Source organism: Rhinichthys klamathensis, unplaced genomic scaffold, assembly GCF_029890125.1.
Source record: "Rhinichthys klamathensis goyatoka isolate OS25496 unplaced genomic scaffold, OSU_Roscu_1.1 h1tg000289l_1, whole genome shotgun sequence".
Classification (NCBI taxonomy): Eukaryota; Metazoa; Chordata; class Actinopteri; order Cypriniformes; family Leuciscidae; genus Rhinichthys; species Rhinichthys klamathensis.
In genome coordinates, this window is record NW_026606808.1 from 441,783 (window position 1) to 461,140 (window position 19,358).

A 19,358-nucleotide genomic window follows, 5' to 3' on the forward strand; every position below is an offset into this window, starting at 1 on the left:
TAATAGAAGCCTATGTTCCACCCTACCTAAGGATTAATTATACCATACATACTGTAACCTATGTATGCATGTATTTAATGATTTATGTAAGGGATAATGTACATCCAGCCGGTTGTTCTCTCAAAATAGGGTGATGAGGTTGTACGCACACACTTACGTCATTAAGTATATTTTCCACTGCAACACATTTTCTCTTAGTGCAAGCGAGCTTATCCGTTTTAGAGAGAAACAAATTGTTCTTCTGCGAATGTTCTTCTCAACTCGTCTTCAGCAAATAAGGAAGACGATGCTATGCTTGCAGTTTCTTTTAACACCATATATGGTATAAGCTGGTTAGATTAAAAATGTCCATTACAGTCTGTAGCCCGAAAACTTTGTCGACTTGATAATCATAATTACAATTTCAAGAGCAATGATGATTTTGTCATGATATTGCAGCTTCGCCCCTATAATGACTTCATGTTTATAGGCTATTTACCTTATGCAAGAGATTCATCCCAAACGCCCTAACGGGGCTCAGGTGCACAGGGTGTTTGGGATGTGTACACCTTCTTTGTATTTTTTTTATTCTTAAATACACATAATAAATGCCATGTCAGATGCAACTTGTTCCACCTTTGCAGTGTAAAAATGGATTTAGTTAATGCTTGAAAATGTTTTCATTTGTAACGGTCTGTTGAATTGTGATTGATTAAAGTAACTTAAAGCTGCAGTCTGGCGTTTTTCCTCTTTGTCGCCATCTCTGTATATATACATATATATATATATTTATTTATATCTACCATTCCCGCCCCAAAATCATTGATCCCCTGAAGGCCATGTGTAATTCTGCATGAGTTATTGTAGTTTGTGTGACGTCTGATGCCTTGAGATTGTCCCTGAAGATTTGATTCTGCTGATCTCAATCTTTTCCGCCGTCTGGGTTTGAGGAGAACAAAGCTGGATACAAGTGAGGGTGTGACAGGAGCGCAGTGGGCGGTCTGGTTGAGTAGGAAAGATGTGAATCATGAAGGTCCATGCCCAGTTTGTTAAAGGGGTGGTTCAGGATTTTGGACATCGGACCTCATTTCCAAGTTAGCCTGGGTGTTATTTATCAGTGGAGACAGTTTTCAAAAAATTTCATCCAATCGTTCCAGTTGCATAGTTCGCCGGTGCTAGGCTAGCGCGAGTCAACGGTAACTGCTAGCCTGCCATTAACAACAGTTTTACCCACTTCACAGTACACCAAAAGCAAATAAATTATAACGCCAGACTATCGATCTAAATGTCTGTTGAGAGAATAATGTTAGAAATCAAAGTACTCAAAAAACAAAAAAAAAACAAAAAAACAGAAATACTGGTTTCACAACATTTCTGTAACTCATCCATTTGTAAGAAGACAGTTAAGCCTATTGAACAAAGAAAAACCGTGAAGCTCATGATTGTTTCTAATCATCAGAGTAAACAAATTGGAAATACACCTTGTTCCCTAGAAATTTGGGAGTGTCTGTTATAGTACATTTTGCAAGGAAGTATTATTCCATTCTGTGCATTTATTCCTCTTCAAGGTTTAAAGCAACTTTTCACCTCACTTGAATCAAATTCATTCTGACAATAACAGGGCTCCTGATAAAGGTGCAGCTATTATGTTACTCACGGCAACAAACCTAACCCCATAATGAGAACAATACCGAGAGGATGTTCCCATAGATTCTGGATGTCTGTAGCTTCTCTCTATCTCTCTTTTTCTCTCTCTCTCTCTCTCTCTCTCTCTCTCTCTCTCTCTCTCTCTCTCTCTCTCTCTCTCTCTCTCTCTCTCTCTCTCTCTCTCTCTCTCTCTCTCTCTCTCTCTCTCTCTCTCTCTCTCTCTCTCTCTCTCTATATATATATATATATATATATATATGTCTATCAATCTATGATTGCATTCAAAATTGAGTATTATCATTGAAGATGGACAAGTTTCAGCAGTGGGTTTGTTCATAGGTGCAAGAGAAAATAAATGCTTCCTGGTTATTAGGTCTAAGAGACTATTCAGGAAGGAATACGTGAAGTAGTATGGTTACTAGTTGAACACACAAGAATGGCTATTAAAAACATTTGGCACAGGTAAGCTAACCCATCATTTAATTATTTGTTTTATTATTAGATATTTTATAATGTTATTTGTGTTGTTTACATACAACGTCTTATTATAAACTATAGCAGAGGTCTTTAACTCTGCTCCTGGCGACACACTGTCCTTTAAAGTTTATTTCCAACCTGCTTCAACACACCTGCCTGTGTATTTTCAAGCGATCCTGGAGAGCTTCAAAATACTCTAAACTACCGGACAGTGGGTCCCCAGGAGCAGAGTTGAAGATCTCTCAACTAGAGGAACTTATAATTTGATGTCCTTTGAATAAAAGGGTCAAAATCAGATTAAATCATTTGACTGCAGCTGAGCTAAACGTTGAATACTGTATATCTGAGATTAGATGGAGGAGCTCAGATGTGTATGTGTGATTGTGTGTGTATATATATATATATATATATAATTTCACTTTGTTTTGTTCAGTGTCTTTCAATATGTGATAGAAAAGGGAAACACAAATGTGGTATTGGCAGTTAACTGCTCAGGGACAACACATATTGTGTTAAAATACAACAAAGAATATGTGTTGTGAAAACACACAGACAAATGTGTAACCTTTAGTTAACCTAACCTTGTGTCCTTTTTGTAAACATCTAACACAACTGTGTGTTAAAGCTAGATCAGAATACAATATGTACAGTTATCATGAAATCACACTGAAGCATTGAATACGGTTCACATACTGTGTTTATTTTGCATTTTTTCTGGTTTCTACATGGAATTCATATTGTAAAAAATACTGTTAAAAAATAAGCATTTCAAAACATTAATCATATAAAACATTCATCAAACACTTTAAACAACAACTTAGGCCTACATCAAATATTATAAAACTCATATATGTTAGGTACTAAAATACAATGTCAAATAGAACAAAGTCTGAAACCATTTCCAAAATAAGACCAAACTTACTCAGCTTGTTCTCAAATATAACAACAAACAGAAATATACGAATAAACTTGAAAATTGTAGTCAAATAAATAACCACAGACACACATAGTTCACATTTCGTACTCACAAATCAAAATCCATCATTAACCAAACATGTCTAATAAATTAAGCTAACACTAACTTATTTAAAACAAAATTTTGTATCTGGGAGTGATATATTGCTGATCACAAAATAATACAAAATCTAATGGTCTATAGTCCATTAAGTCACCAGGCAGCTTTGCCACATCAAATTCTTTGGTTTTAATGACATTAAAAGAAAACAGGTGCTCATCAAAATATTGTACCTTTAAAACTCTCAGGAACATAAGTGCACATTCACTTTCATTTTGGGGGATTATGTGTATAATTTCACCAAATAAAGGTTCTCTCCTTTCATCTGCTTTTAAAGGCAGAATGTATCCTGTCCTGTATGATGTCCCCAAGAAATTAATATTATTGGTCACATGAATTGAACTGGTTAAAGTGAGAGTCTAAAAATGGGAGTCTGTCTTCAGTTTGTCAAGCAATTTGTCGCTCTTGTACAAAGATGCAATCATAACCGGGAAAGCATTGGGTACTGTCATTTCAAAATTGAGTGGTGAACTCAATTTCCAGTTGTACATTTGCTGAATCTGATGTTTATGAGCTAGAGTCTTTGAAATATTTCTGAAGTTACACACTACTTGGGCCTGTCGCATAAGGGGGTCATGTTTCGCTTCAAACCTCATGCACCACAACTTGGAAAGAGGTCCAAATAAAGTCATGACGCTCGGGTAATGTGTCATAAAATGGTGTTTAGGAATTAGATTCCTGTCAGGATAAAGAAATTTGAATTGTGTGGTGATCAGTTGTTTAAGATAAACAGCAAGCCCTTTTGTCACAACAGGTGCAAAAATTATGTCACAAATTTCCCTCAATAACAGGTAAAGATGCCAATCTGGGCTGTTCGGATCACTTAAATCACCCATCAGAAAAGGCAACACTAGCAGTAAACACCACATCTGTGATGCAGTTTGCCTAATAGCATTTTCAGACGTCTTCAGATTAACAATTACATGGGTTTATTTTTTTGATTTTCATATCCATAGCCAAACCCTGCTATTCTTTCATTTAGTTGTTCCAGAGAAAATGTTTTCTCCTCATAAATGAAATGTCGAAGCATCAATTTGACCTCAAGAGGTGCGACTCCCTCTAACACAAAAGAGAACCCCTTTGTCCACGGCAAAATCTTCAGTTACATGGAAATACTGTAGAGTATTTAGACAGGAGTTAACTTTGACACCAGTTGCACTTGCAGCATTCAGCTGTACATGGTATGCATAGTTTTCCCTTGTACGCCTCTCAGCGCTATCTTCATCAAAAATATACTGCGAAGTTGGTTTGTCAATTATACAAAACTGACAAAATCTGTTTGCAGAGAGACTTTCCACATAGCCACAGAGGGAGTGACAGGCAAGATTGTCTGCCGTCAACAGACACACAGTCCCATAAAGTAATTGGCATTCATCACCTATTGTGACATCTATACCATTCTGCTCAATTTCTTTGACATCTGTTAACAATGGTTCCAGAATTTTGTCAAAACCATAAATGTCTTTATCAATAGAATTAAATAGAAGACATAAATGGATATTGGGAAGTACAGAGTTGTTCTCTGATGGCACATTTCGTAAAACAAAGTAAACTGCCCCCATTTTATGAATCTTTGTTTTCGTTCCAAGAGGATTTGTTGTTTTCAAATCATCGAAGTATAATTGAATTTGTAATGCATTGGGATGGTTTTTGTACAGAGGATGTCCAGCATATTGCGCACCATCACAATAATCTTGCATTTTACCCTGTCCACCAGAAGACTGTTTATACATTTTTTGCATTTTGTCACAGCTAAATAGAAATTTAATGTACTGACGAGTCGTGGACGATGCTCTAGCGCAGTGGTTCTCAACCTTTTTTGGGCCAGCACCCCCTATAAAATATCCAGGTCCCCCAACTAATGCCATGTTATGAGCGAGCAAGAACAAGTGAGAGTTAACAGATGAAATAAGTACAAAATTGTCATTTATTAATACAATTGAACAATACAATCCACAGTGATTAAAAAATCTATAAGTTGCATTGGCATAGCAATAGCAGTGTTTCTCACAGGTTTTTTGTTAAATCTGTGGTTGGTGGTCCTCGGGCCTTCTAGGGGGGTTCGAGGGCATGCCCCCCTGTAAGAAAATTTTGTGCATTTTAATGTTAAATTCAACAATCTGGTGCACTTTGAGAGTTCAAAATTAAAAGCTCCAACCCATATTCAGTGTGCAAATTAAACAAAGGAAAATTCAAACCTCTTTTAGTTGTGTCTGTCTACATTACACTACTACATAATAATAGTTATAATATTAATCCCATGACAGTAATAGCCATATATTGTAAAACAAATGCACTGAAAAATAAAGGACGGTCATTAAAGCGGTAATGTTTGCACGTAGGTTTTATTACTCATTTAGGAGAGTATTGCAAGAAACTACTTACATTAACCTTACTTTCGAAAAATAAATAAATACAATCATGATTTTTCATGAAAAATTATGTTAGAATTGTAGGCCTAAAATACCTTGGTATCAGCTGGTTTTTATCAATGGTATAATTAATACAATTACAATTAATTTGGTTTGTCGTGATTAATTTGTGTTCATAATCAGTAAAAAAAAGAAAATCTTCTAACAAGAATAAACACATATGATTAATTAAATTAAATTAAATTATTATTGTATTATTAATTATTTTTAACTATCTTGAAACTATCCAAGCAGTGTTTTGCGCTCAGATGTAATGGCGGAATTAATACATTACCAAAATGTGATTACAGAATATATTTAAATTATCCATCAAATTGTCATTTTCTCCTTACTGTCTTGCGAGTTAACAAAAAATGCCTGACAAGTAAATTACTTGGTGAACAAAGAAAACATTTTGGCATTAGGCATTGGCATTGATAATGCCTAACATTTTTTTTTTTAAGTTTTACCTTATAAATAGAATTTAGTTTAATTCATTTTAAAATTCGTCGCCGCAGTGAATGGCAACATGATTTATTGAAAATATAAGTGTTTCTTAGGTCAATACTTTTTAATGGCTTGTGACTATCCATTCCGCCGCTGCGTGATTCTAGTCAGCGCTGGATTCTAGTCGTCAAAATACTACTCGTCAAAACTCTGCGAATAACAACAAGCGTATCGGTGAGAACACTCATTTAAACAGCACACACACCAAAACTTGACTGCACATCATATTTTTAACATTATTGATACTGCTTTCAAGTAATACAATAGAAATGAACACAGAAAACCTGCCTAGTGCCTACCTACAACACTGACGGTGGACTTGCGGTCAGGAGTAGAACGGACAAATGTTTTTTTTTTGAGAGGCTGCTGACGAATTTTTTCTACGCGCACCATAGACGCGCACACACAATATGACCTCACACTCTGCGCATATGTTTTACAACATAATTTAACATAATAGTCCTAACACTTAGGTGGTAGTCCAGTGTTTATTACAAATAAATTATTAAATGCTTACAATGTATAAAAGTAGGCTAAATGAACAAAAATGTGCGTTATATTTAAAAACCACAAAAGATTCTCCCCCAGCCCTCCACCCGGGGAAGGAGTGGTCCTGCTACCACCTCCTTGACAGAACTGTAGCCCATCTCTGAGCTGGCCGCATCAGGAGCGCCGCTTGGCCTGACGTTTAGCGGGCGGCGGGGCTTGAGCGGACTGGGACGCCTTCCTGCGACTACCTCCACGGCGCGGCCTGGGTGAAGGCTGCTGCTGGGGCCATGCGGGAGGGGCGGGAGTCGCAGGAGGGCGTCCTAGGCGGCAAACAGACTGAGTGGACTGAGCCGGCGGCTGGGTGGAGGCAGCAGCTGGCCGCCCGGGCAGTATATGCTTAATAGCCTCAGTCTGTTTCTGGGCAGCCGAGAACTTTTAGGTGAAGTCCTCGACTGCACCGCCGAATAGGCCTGCCTGGGATATGGGGGAGTTGAGCAGACGGGTCCGCTTAGCATCCCGTATATCGGCCAGGTTAAGCCACAGATGTCATTCCTGGACCGCAGCTGTGGACATCACCTAACCAAGGGAGCGTGCGGTCACCTTCATCGCTCGGAGAGCAAGGTCGGTGGTGGCACGCAGCTCATCAAAGAGCCCTTGGTCAGCTCTACCCTCGTGCATGTCCTTGAGCATCCTGGCCTGGTAGACCTGGAGGATGGCCATGGCATGCAGCGAGGCGGCGGCGTTCCCCGCAAGTCTGTAGGACTTCGCCACCAAGGTAGACGAAAACCTACAGGCTTTGGAGGGGTGCTTTGGGTCACCACACCATGACAGAAGCACTCTGAGGACACAACTGCATCGCAACAGAGCTCTCAACAGGAGGAACCCCAGTGTACCTCGGCCTCATCAAGGGTAGAGAAGGCGGAGGAGGCCGCCGAACGATCGCCGGAAGACAACGGGGCCTTCCAGGATCGCGTGAGCGCTCAGGGCAGGGTGGAGGGTTCCACGCTAACCCGATGCTCGCGGCGGCCCGGGAGAGCATAGCTGTCAGTTCCGGGTCAGACTCGGACAATGCTGGGACCCTGGAGGGTGGCAGCACAGCCGAATCTTCATCCCCAGAAGATTCCAGCTCGCCTTGTGATGCGGCGATCGACATCATATCCTCCTCTGGAGCCCCGAATGATAGGAGAGGCACATCCGAAGACGGCCCCGCGGCTGCACCTGAGAAACTCGCAGGTTGCTGCGCTGGTGAGGGGGGTGTGGCCCGAGGAAGCATCGCCGGGGCAGAATTTCACACCGTCACCCTCAGATCACCCTGGCCACCAGCCGAAGTACCAGCTCTCGAGGAGGGGGTAGATCGGGGTGTGGCAGAGGGGACTCTACCTTTAGTAAGATCATGGAGTCTCGATCTCAACGCAGCGATGGTCATGTTCCCGCAGTGAGAACATGACTCACCCATGACAGCTGCCTTAGCGTGTTCTAAGCCCAAACACGCAAGGCAGCGATCATGCCCATCAGAGGGAGAAATGGAACGACCGCACCCAGAAATACACGGGCGAGAGATCTTGAAAAAGACGTGCCCGTGCAATCTCTTTTTGTGAGAGGACGCTCAGCAGCCTACGCTGAAGCGGCCAGGGAGAAACACACACGCTGGATGCAGACCTCTGCACAGATCAGCAGGCAGGGATGTGAATCTCGCTGGAAATCGCCTTTGCACCAACACAGACAAAAGAGCTGCTCGTCTCAAAGACACTCAATGACAGGCAGAGAAATCAGGCTTGCAGGAGTGAAGAGGACCTCTTGGTTCCAAAGCAGAAACATATCTGCATCTTGCCAGCGTTCTTCCTTATATACCCACGAGGTGGGGCGGAGCTACGCTATGCAAATTCTGCAAACCCATGGCATTTCTTTGCCATTGGCTCGTTTTTTAACACTCGAAGGTGATAGGCTTCTAAGCGAAACCCCCATTTCGTCGTCATTCAACGTAACTCGAAGTGACTACGAAAGGGAACCGATGATCTAAGAGGTGTATTTAGGTGTACAACAAATTGGATGTCTTGTTATTGACTCAAAATATTTTAAGTTGGCTTTACCAGGAAATGAAATCACCTGCAAGCATCAATTCTAGATTCCATCAAAGATCTTGAAATGCAGTAGGGCTATAGTCAAAACACTTCTGCATTTGATGAAGAACTTATTTCTCTACCGTTATTCATAAATGTAATAAAACCCAGACTGTACATACCACCATTTTGGATTCACAGACGAGGTTGCTTTCCCCCACTATTTATGATGACGACTATTTCCTAACGTCATGAACAAAGAGCCTACATCAGATGCGTTCTTCGAAATTGCGGCAAAAAAAGTCATACAGGAATTTTTCGCCTGCAATCTATGAACAAATGACTCTTATGAGATAGTTCCTTTAATGAATTGTTCAGAATTGTTTCGCACGTAACAATTCTGTGTTTTCTCGCCCCTCCATCCTCCAGCCCGAGATTTGGAAATCCTATGCCATTTGAATCCGACTGATGACTCATTCAATTAACAAATTCTCTGAATCAGACAAAGAATGCAACTTACTGCAAACTATCTTTAAGTGATGTCCATGTCAATATTTCTGACAAAAGCTGTGTAGGCCTACTTAAAGTTCATGAAACTTAAATCACTATCATAACTAACTGATGTAACGTGTAACCATAGTTAACGATTTGCAACAGTGTTATTTTTGTGATAAATCATATTTTAATTAAAAAATTCTGATGTTTCACTGTGAGACTAATTTTGACCTGTTTCTCTTTTGTTTTTCTCTATGCAGTTTGGCTCAGGATAGAGGTCCAATTATACATCAAATTAAAACGGCATTTTTTCTGCTGCTTACATCGACATTCTTATTGTTTGCCGTTGCTTACGCCTCTGATTTCACTTTGGACACAATTATGTTCCCTCAAACATGGTTTACTAAAATCATGAATCAGACTCAATATAAGGTAATTGACAGCATTTGGACCGATCATAATCAAAAAGATACATTAGCACATTTGCCCAATCAGCAAATACAACAAAGAGGTTCAACAATTTATTATCATATAGCTCATCCAAGCAACTATCATTACATTCTGGATGAACCTGATAAATGTCAGCAGAATCCATTCCTGGTCTTGATGGTCCCTGTGGCGCCCCATCAGGTAGAAGCTCGAAACGCCATCCGGAGCACGTGGGGGAATGAGAGCACAGTCCAGGGAAAAGCAGTGATGACTCTGTTCTTGGTGGGTTTGACTGGAGGATCCGACTCTGAAAAAGCTCAACAGCAGCTGGAGGAAGAGAGCCGACAACACGGAGACTTACTGCAGAGCAACTTTGTGGACTCATACTTAAACCTGACCATAAAGACGATGGTGATCATGGACTGGTTGGCCACTCGTTGTCCTCAAGCCAATTTCAGTATGAAGGTCGATTCTGACATGTACTTAAACATGGAAAACTTGATGACTCTTCTATTGGCACCCAACACACCCAGACAGAACTACATCACTGGAATGGTGATGTGGGACCGGCCTGTCGTCAGAGACAAAAATTCTAAATGGTACGTGTCAGAGGAGCTCTACCCCGAACTGAAATACCCCACTTACCTGCTGGGAATGGGATATGTTTTCTCCAATGACCTGCCAGAAAAAATAGTTGAGGCTTCCAAGGAAATAAAGCCCTTCAACATAGAAGACGCATATGTGGGCGCTTGTGTGAAACATGTGGGCATTGCACCCTTATCCCCCCCAGACCCTTCACAGTTTAGAGCCTATCTGGGACAATATAATCGAGAGGATTTTCTCAGGGTTATTACAACAATCCTAGGATCCCCACAGCAGCTAATAGACATCTGGAAGGACGTAAAGAGACCCACATAAAGGTATCCCAAACTTTCCTAAAAGTATCATTTGGGATACATAAAAGTATCTCAATATCCCTGTCTGGGATGGAAGCACAAACAAACAAAAATGAGAAACACAGATTTCTGTTTACAAAGACATGAAACATGGTGGATGTTTATTTAAGAATATTTTTAAAGCTGGTCACAACCTGTTAACAATAAGTTCTGATGGGGTCTTGAGATGCGTTTTTAAAATTGAACTTCTGTTATTGGGGAAGTGGGTTTTGAAAACGCATATATATATATTTCAAATTAAATACTTTTTACATACTTGCTCTTTTTAGACTGGCAGTCTGTTTTCTAGGAAAATCTAGGAAAATGTGATTTCTCCCTCTTATGTTGTTTTTCCCCCAATCAATATTTAAAGAATAAATCATTAATGACATCCACAAAACAGTAAAAAGAAGAAAAAAAAATATTAATGGACATAAATATAAAACCTTCTTCTGGCTAACAGAAAATAGAATTAATTAATTGTATAAAATTACAAAATATATATGACACCAGTTAGCAACCTTCCCCAAAAGACATTTATGAAAAATACCCGTGCTTTGTGAAAACAGTTTTCATATTTTATATATATATATATATATATAATTAAATTAAATTGAGGTGTATAACCTGTGTAATCATTGCTGTACAATTATTTTTTATTTAACTTTTAGGTTCATAGCCATAAACAATGATCTCGGTTTACAGTTTTTTTCAATCGCTAACAAGCGTTTACCCATACTTCAGATACTTTTTCTAAACTCTTAACACATACTCACACCTACAAAACACAATTGGCCAAATGGATAATTTTCTTCTCAAAAACACATTTTGTTAAATACATACTAACTCTTCATTTCAAAAGAGAACACATCTTTCTCTGCACACACTAACTTTACCAAAACACTGGAAATCTGACTCAAAATTAAATTATTCTGTCAAAGAATAACACTTGTTTTCACTTCACAAGGTACCTGCAGTCAATCAAAGTACACCAGGTTTCAAAATACTGGCTATTGTTGACATTACAAAAACTGCATAGACTTTGATGTTTCAGTTTTACAGGTATTTGCATGCAAAACATGCAATCCACCGTTTTTACACTACACTGAAAACCCTAATAAGTTGATTGAACTCAATTGATTTGAGTAAACTCGTTCCCTCATTTTAATTGAGTAATGGGGTCTCCCAAAACGTGTATATTTAAGTGTACTTAACTTGGTGCTTATGTAGACTGTAACACTGAAGCAGTGTTAAAGTTAATGAGATAATTAAGTGATTAATTGAGTGATGATTGAGCATTATTGAAGACACCTGATGTTAACAAGCAGAATCACTGAAGGACAAAACCATAATTTTTAAGTCACCGTTGTGGAGATCAGTGTTTGCTTTAGTTGGACTCTTGACCCTTAACTGATTAACTTTATATTTTGTTTGATGGCTGTAACTCAGTTGTAACCAGATGAACAAATAGAAAAGGTCATCTGATGGTGGTAATTGTGTTTTAACATAATCATTATTTCATAATGAATGGAATTTAATCTTTGAAGTCATATAAAGCTGAATCATGTTCACCTGCACTGTTTATATTTTATATAATATTTGTAACATTTAAATTTTAATCAAAATATTCTCTTTTAAGGTTGTTATAATAAAAAATATGTAGATCATATTATTTTAGACACATAGAGATCAAGAATCAGCCTCTGAATCTCAACAATGGTGACATAAAGCATATTGCAGTGCATTCTGGGTGCCACCAATCAAAACTCATTCATGGCTCCCATCATGCATTGCTGCATGAATAAATAATGAGCTTATGTTCAGAGGTTATCTGTTTATCACCATTGCTGAGATTCATACGCTAAATCTTGATGTCTGTGTGTCTAAAAATAATATACAGTAATATGTATAAGAACAACTTCAAAGAAATTGTTTGCATTATGATGTAATCGTTGAAAATGTAATGCTTGTTGACAGTGTTGCTATAATTAATAACATAAATCTAATTCAGAAATTGGGCTTTAAATGAGTTTAGTTAAGGATTCAGGTCAAAAGATTGTGAAATAATGATTAGGTTAAAACACAATCACCACCATCAGATCACCTTTTCTATTTGTTCACCTGGCTGTTATAACTGAGTTACAGCAGTCAAACAAAATATAAAGTTAATGATCAAGAGCCCAACTAAACCAAACACTTATCACCATAATGGTGACTTAAAAATGATGGTTTTCTCCTTCAGTGATTCTGCTTGTTAACATCAGGTAACTTCAATAATGCTCAATCATCACTCAATTATTCACTTAATTATCTCATTAACTTTAACACTGCTTCAGTGTTACTTATAACACTCTTGAGTGTGGACTGATATAAACACTGAGCAGTGTTAATTTAACACTGGGGATTTTGCTGTGCACTTAAATATACAAGTACACTTGAAATCAACACTAAGTTAAGTTAACTTTATTGTTTAAGTACATTAAATAATCGTCAAGTTTGGTGAACTAAACAATTTAAGTCAAGTCTACATAAGCACCAAGTTAAGTACACTTAAATATGCACGTTTTGGGAGACCCCATTACTCAATTAAATTGAGGGAACGAGTTTACTCAAATCAATTGAGTTCAATCAACTTATTAGTGTTTTCAGTGTTAACTTTCAGAACTTGTACAAATGACGCTCAATCATCACTCAATTAATCACTTAATTATCTCATTAACTTTAACACTGGTTCAGTGTTACTTATAACACTCTTGAGTGTGGACTCATATAAACACTGAAATGTGTAAATTAAACACTGGAGATGTACTGTATTACAAAAACACTTGTATATGGGTATTAAAGTTTATTTATCAAGTTTAAAGTATCAGATTTAAAAATAAAAATCTGTTTATTTCCATTACGATCAATAATTGTAATATAATGAAAGCCATTTGTTTTCTGGTAAAATAAGAATGACACCTTGCACTTGAAGAAAGCATGTATGAATGTATTCATTTCACAGTCAAGAAAACAACATTTATGAAAATGACCTTTAGTAAGGATTAATCAGGATTTTGAGCTCACAGCACTTGAAATCTTAAGTTTATTTGTTATTTGTAAGTTATTTGAACTTATATTTTTGAGTGACAGGGGCAAAATGCTAAATTTAAAGTAATGTTTAGTCAAGTACACTTGATTGTTTAAGTAAAGACAACATTAGGGTTTACAGTGTACATTTCTTGGTTGGGAACGGTATGTCCACATGTACAGTAATGTTCACATTCAAAAGCATTCCAGGAAAAAGCTAATCAGTTTTTTCACCTCTCACTGCATCTCTCACTGCTCTTGCACCTCTCACTGCACCTGCATATCTCACTGCACCTGCACCTCTCACTGCACCTGCATCTCTCACTGCACCTGCACCTGCACCTCTCACTGCACCTGCATCTCTCACTGCATCTCACTGCATCTCTCACTGCTCCTGCATCTCTCACTGCACCTGCATCTCTCACTGCACCTGCTCCTGCATCTCTCACTGCATCTCACTGCATCTCTCACTGCTCCTGCATCTCTCACTGCACCTCTCACTGCATCTCTCACTGCTCCTGCATCTCTCACTGCACCCCTCACTGCATCTCTCACTGCACCTGCACCTCTCACTGCATCTCTCACTGCACCTCTCACTGCATCTCTCACTGCTCCTGCACCTCTCACTGCATCTCTCACTGCTCCTGCACCTCTCACTGCATCTCTCACTGCACCTGCACCTCTCACTGCACCTCTCACTGCATCTCTCACTGCTCCTGCACCTCTCACTGCATCTCTCACTGCACCTGCACCTCTCACTGCACCTCTCACTGCATCTCTCACTGCTCCTGCATCTCTCACTGCACCTCTCACTGCTCCTGCACCTCTCACTGCATCTCTCACTGCACCTGCACCTCTCACTGCATCTCTCACTGCTCCTGCACCCCTCACTGCATCTCTCACTGCTCCTGCACCTCTCACTGCATCTCTCACTGCTCCTGCTCCTCTCACTGTATCTCTCACTGCATCTCTCACTGCACCTGCACCTCTCACTGCATCTCTCACTGCTCCTGCACCTCTCAGTGCATCTCTCACTGCTCCTGCACCTCTCACTGCATCTCTCACTGCACCTGCACCTCTCACAGCATATCTCACTGCTCCTCTCACTGTATCTCTCACTGCATCTCTCACTGCTCCTGCTCCTCTCACTGTATCTCTCACTGCATGTCTCACTGCACCTGCACCTCTCACTGCATCTCTCACTGCATCTCTCACTGCTCCTGCACCTCTCACTGCATCTCTCACTGCACATGCACCTCTCACTGCATCTCTCACTGCTCCTGCATCTCTCACTGCTCCTGCACCTCTCACTGCATCTCTCACTGCTCCTGCACCTCTCACTGCTCCTGCACCTCTCACTGCATCTCTCACTGCACCTGCACCTCTCACTCCATCTCTCACTGCTCCTGCACCTCTCACTGCATCTCTCACTGCTCCTGCACCTCTCACTGCATCTGCACCTCTCACTGCATCTCTCACTGCTCCTGCTCCTCTCACTGTATATCTCACTGCATCTCTCACTGCACCTGCACCTCTCACTGCATCTCTCACTGCTCCTGCACCTCTCACTGCATCTCTCACTGCTCCTGCACCTCTCACTGCATCTCTCACTGCACCTGCACCTCTCACTGCATCTCTTACTTCATCTCTCACTGCTCCTGCACCTCTCACTGCATCTCTCACTGCACCTGCACCTCTCACTGCATCTCTCACTGCTCCTGCATCTCTCACTGCTCCTGCACCTCTTACTGCACCTCTCACTGCTCCTGCACCTCTCACTGCATCTCTCACTGCACCTGCACCTCTCACTCCATCTCTCACTGCTCCTGCACCTCTCACTGCATCTCTCACTGCTCCTGCACCTCTCACTGCATCTGCACCTCTCACTGCATCTCTCACTGCTCCTGCTCCTCTCACTGTATCTCTCACTGCATCTCTCACTGCACCTGCACCTCTCACTGCATCTCTCACTGCTCCTGCACCTCTCACTGCATCTCTCACTGCTCCTGCACCTCTCACTGCATCTCTCACTGCACCTGCACCTCTCACTGCATCTCTCACTGCATCTCTCACTGCTCCTGCTCCTGCTCCTCTCACTGTATCTCTCACTGCATCTCTCACTGCTCCTGCTCCTCTCACTGTATCTCTCACTGCATCTCTCACTGCACCTGCACCTCTCACTGCCTCTCTCACTGCACCTCTCACTGCTCCTGCACCTCTCACTGCATGTCTCACTGCTCCTGCTCCTCTCACTGCACCTGCTCCTCTCACTGCACCTCTCACTGCTCCTGCACCTCTCACTGCACCTCTCACTGCATCTCTCACTACTCCTGCACCTCTCACTGCACCTCTCACTGCATCTCTCACTGCTCCTGCACCTCTCACTGCATCTCTCACTGGGCCTCTTGCTCTTACTCTTCCTCATCCAGACATTACAGTGTTTGTCTTTTTCTGTTTCTGTTTCCAAAAACATCACTCCTGTAATGTCAATGTAATAGAAAAAAATAACCCCTGCCACTGAGTCTAAGCCAGACTGGAAACAGCTGTGGTTGGCCCAATTTACCCAACATAAATAAGCTGTGTGTCAATTATTCAATTGTTTGTTTATTATCAGCTGAGATATGTTGTTTTTGAACTGATATTATTGCAGAAGCAGAGGTTTGGAATATTGTTTTTGCTATTTTGTGGAATGGTGTGTGTCAACTTTTTTAAATACTACAAAAACAATCCATGATTTTGTTGGGAGGTATAGCTTGTCTGTTAAGAAAATATAAGCATTGTGGAAATGTGTTCACTGACTGCATATTGTGTGAAAACGGCATGAAATGTGTGAATGGTATGGCCACAAAAGACCGATGCTGTGCTAATTGTGTTTAGAGTTTTGAAAATGTGACAACTGGTTGGACAAACGCTTGTTAGCGACTGAAAAAAAACTGTAAACACTTGAAGAAGAGAACAATGGGAAAGGGAAAAGCACGGGAGCACAAAAGCCACTGAAATGATTCGACAAATTGCTTGTGATATTCCTAATTTTTAAGTTGCTTCGGATAAAACAATCTACTAACTGAATACATGGAAATGCAATTTCCAGTTCCCGCCTGGACCTGCCTGGATTATCTGCCCATTGCGTCCCTGCGTTGCCACTGCTGCTAATCTTCGATTCCGATCCTTGTTACTTCTCTCATTGTTAATAAACTGCTTTTCTTTGCAATTGGATTCTACTCGCTTCTTTCTGTGCCTTGACTGACAGAACGATCTGACCGTGATGGATTCAGCAAGAGCAGCAGAGCTTCAGGATTTTCTCTCCAGCAGTGCCGTGCGTATAGATCATCAAGAGGAACAGATGGCTGCCACTGGTCGAGCCGTGCAGGCACTGGTAACGCAGGTGTCCGAGCTCACCACTCAACTACAACAAGTGAGATCGCCCACTGCGCCACCCCCGCTGACCGTTCCCCTGGATCCTCCAAACATCATGCCATCAACCAGCACGAGCCGCGCATTCCTACCCCGAGAGATATTCTGGTGAACCAAATCTGTGTAGAGCATGTTTAACTAAATGTTCCATTTTTTTCTCTCTTCAGCCATTGACCTTCGCCACTGAACAATCTAGGGTGGCATTGGTAATGACCCTGTTGCCTGGAAGCGCGGCTCTGTGGGGAACGGCGGTGTGGGAGAATCAACATCCCTGCTGTTCCTCGTTCTAGGCACTCGGAGAGGAGAGGAGACGGGTGTTCGATCACTCGGTCACGGGCCGCGAGGCGGCTCGCAAACTCGCCGATCTGCGCCAGAACAACAACACCGCCTCGGACTATTCCATCGAGTTCCGGACCCTGGTGGCCGAGTGCAACTGGAACGAGGAGGCGCAGTGGGATATGTTCCTGCATGGGAGTCTCGATGAACTTATCAGTTTGGCGTTGCGCGTTCAACAAGGAGGGGGTCGATCACGCCAGACCTTGGTTCCGGAATTTCCGGAGTTCGCCAGCTCCAGAGGAGGGAACACGGTCAGCCCTTCATTCAATCAAGAACCCATGCAGGTTGGTCAAGCTCGGCTTTCCTGGGAAGAGAAGGAACGTCGGAGAGCTAGAGGACTTTGCATTTACTGTTGCACAGCTGGTCACTTTCTCGTCAACTGCCCAGTAAAAGACCCAGCCCGACAGTAGAACGGAGGTTACTGTCGGGTGGACTCTCGGTAACGAAATCCTCATCAGCGACTCTCCTCCCGGTAAGACTGCAATGGGCAGACCAGGCCCACACCTGTTAGGCCTTGGTGGACTCTGGAGCGGAGGGCAACCTCATGGACAATTCACTGGCCAGACATCTCCAGATCCCCATCACTACACTTGAGCACCGTATCACTGTCAACCCCCTTAACGGACAGGTACTCCCGGGCATCAACAAGTCGACCTGTGTTCTCACCCTCATTACCTCTGGTAACCACACCGAGATAACTTCTTTCCTCCTCACTTCTTTCCTCCTCACTCCCTTTGCACCCATGGTATTGGGTCATCTGTGGCTAGTACGGCATCAACCCAAGGTTGAGTGGGGTCAGAGTTCAGTGCCTGTGCCGTTGGCATACTCACGCTGAAATAGCGGCCCGTTTCGCTTGAAACTGGCATTGTGACGTGAGGTGCGGTGGAGCTGTTTGGAGCTGTGGTCTGTAGCTCGGCGGAGCGGAGAGAAGAGTGGGGCCTGGCGTTGGCGGAATCTGGGGCACGGCCCAGGCTAGCTGGAGGCCTGCTGCGGCCTGGCGCTCGTGGAAAACTGGACCCTGCAAGAGCGGGAGAAGGTGTTTTCTGGGAACGTGAGTTTGGAGCCTTGTAATTACTTAGCCCCAAGATTTTCGACATGCAATCAGAAGCCATTTGCTGGATTCTTTCCAATAACTACTCGATACCCTACTTAATCCACCTGCTAGATGATTTCCTAATCATCTCACCGCCCGACACCATCCCAGCCGCGCATCTTCTCACAGTCCAAAAAGTTTTCGCTGAGCTCGGGATTCCAATCGCCCAAGAAAAAACCATGGGTCCAGCCACATCCATCGAATTTCTGGGCATTAAATTGGACACAGTTAACTTCCAGGCCTCACTTCCCAAGGAAAAAATCGACAGGATTATTCTGGTCGCATCTACCCTCCTAGAAAATCCAAATTGCTCCAAACGAGAGCTACTATCTCTGCTCGGCCACTTAAACTTTGCGATGCCCATCATCCCGCAAGGCCGCCCTTTCATCTCACATCTCCTCTTCCTCGCATCATCAGTTCACGCGCTAGAGGACCAAATCTCCCTAACTACTCCATGTTGCAACGAGCTCAGTTTATGGATAACCTTCCTTAAACAATGGAACGGCATGTCCTTTTTCTATAATAATCTGATTTCTCTCCCCGTGGATATCCAACTGTTCACTGACGCTGGTCCCTCCGTCGGTTTCGGGGGATTCTACCAAGGCCGTTGGTTTGCGACTACATGGCCCGCCCAGCTGTTAGACTCACCCCAATCACTAACATCCTCAGCGCTGTTCGAGTTGTATCCTTTAGTAGTAGCAGCTTTCCTGTGGGGTAAAGAATGGTCAACTAACAGCATCATGGTACACTGCGATAATGAAGCAACTGTGCATTGCATCAACAAAGGCCGCTCTAGTTCCCCCGCACTAATGCCTCTCCTAAGACGCCTCATTTGGATCGCAGCTTGCGATCAGTTCATCTTAACTGCAAAACATGTTCCCGGGTCCAAAAATCAAATAGCTGACTCTCTCTCTCGTTTTGCTTTCCAGAAATTCAGGCTGC

General features: G+C 42.0%; 1 protein-coding gene across 1 annotated transcript; it reads left to right on the forward strand.

Annotated features, from left to right (window-relative positions):
- Positions 1-1,951: 1,951 nt before the first annotated feature.
- Positions 1,952-10,687, forward strand: LOC130103450 (beta-1,3-galactosyltransferase 2-like). The gene is made up of 2 exons (XM_056269693.1): positions 1,952-2,088; positions 9,401-10,687. Exons 1-2 carry the CDS (start codon positions 2,063-2,065, stop codon positions 10,485-10,487), a joined length of 1,113 nt encoding a protein of 370 aa, XP_056125668.1. The 5' UTR covers positions 1,952-2,062; the 3' UTR covers positions 10,488-10,687.
- Positions 10,688-19,358: the final 8,671 nt, after the last annotated feature.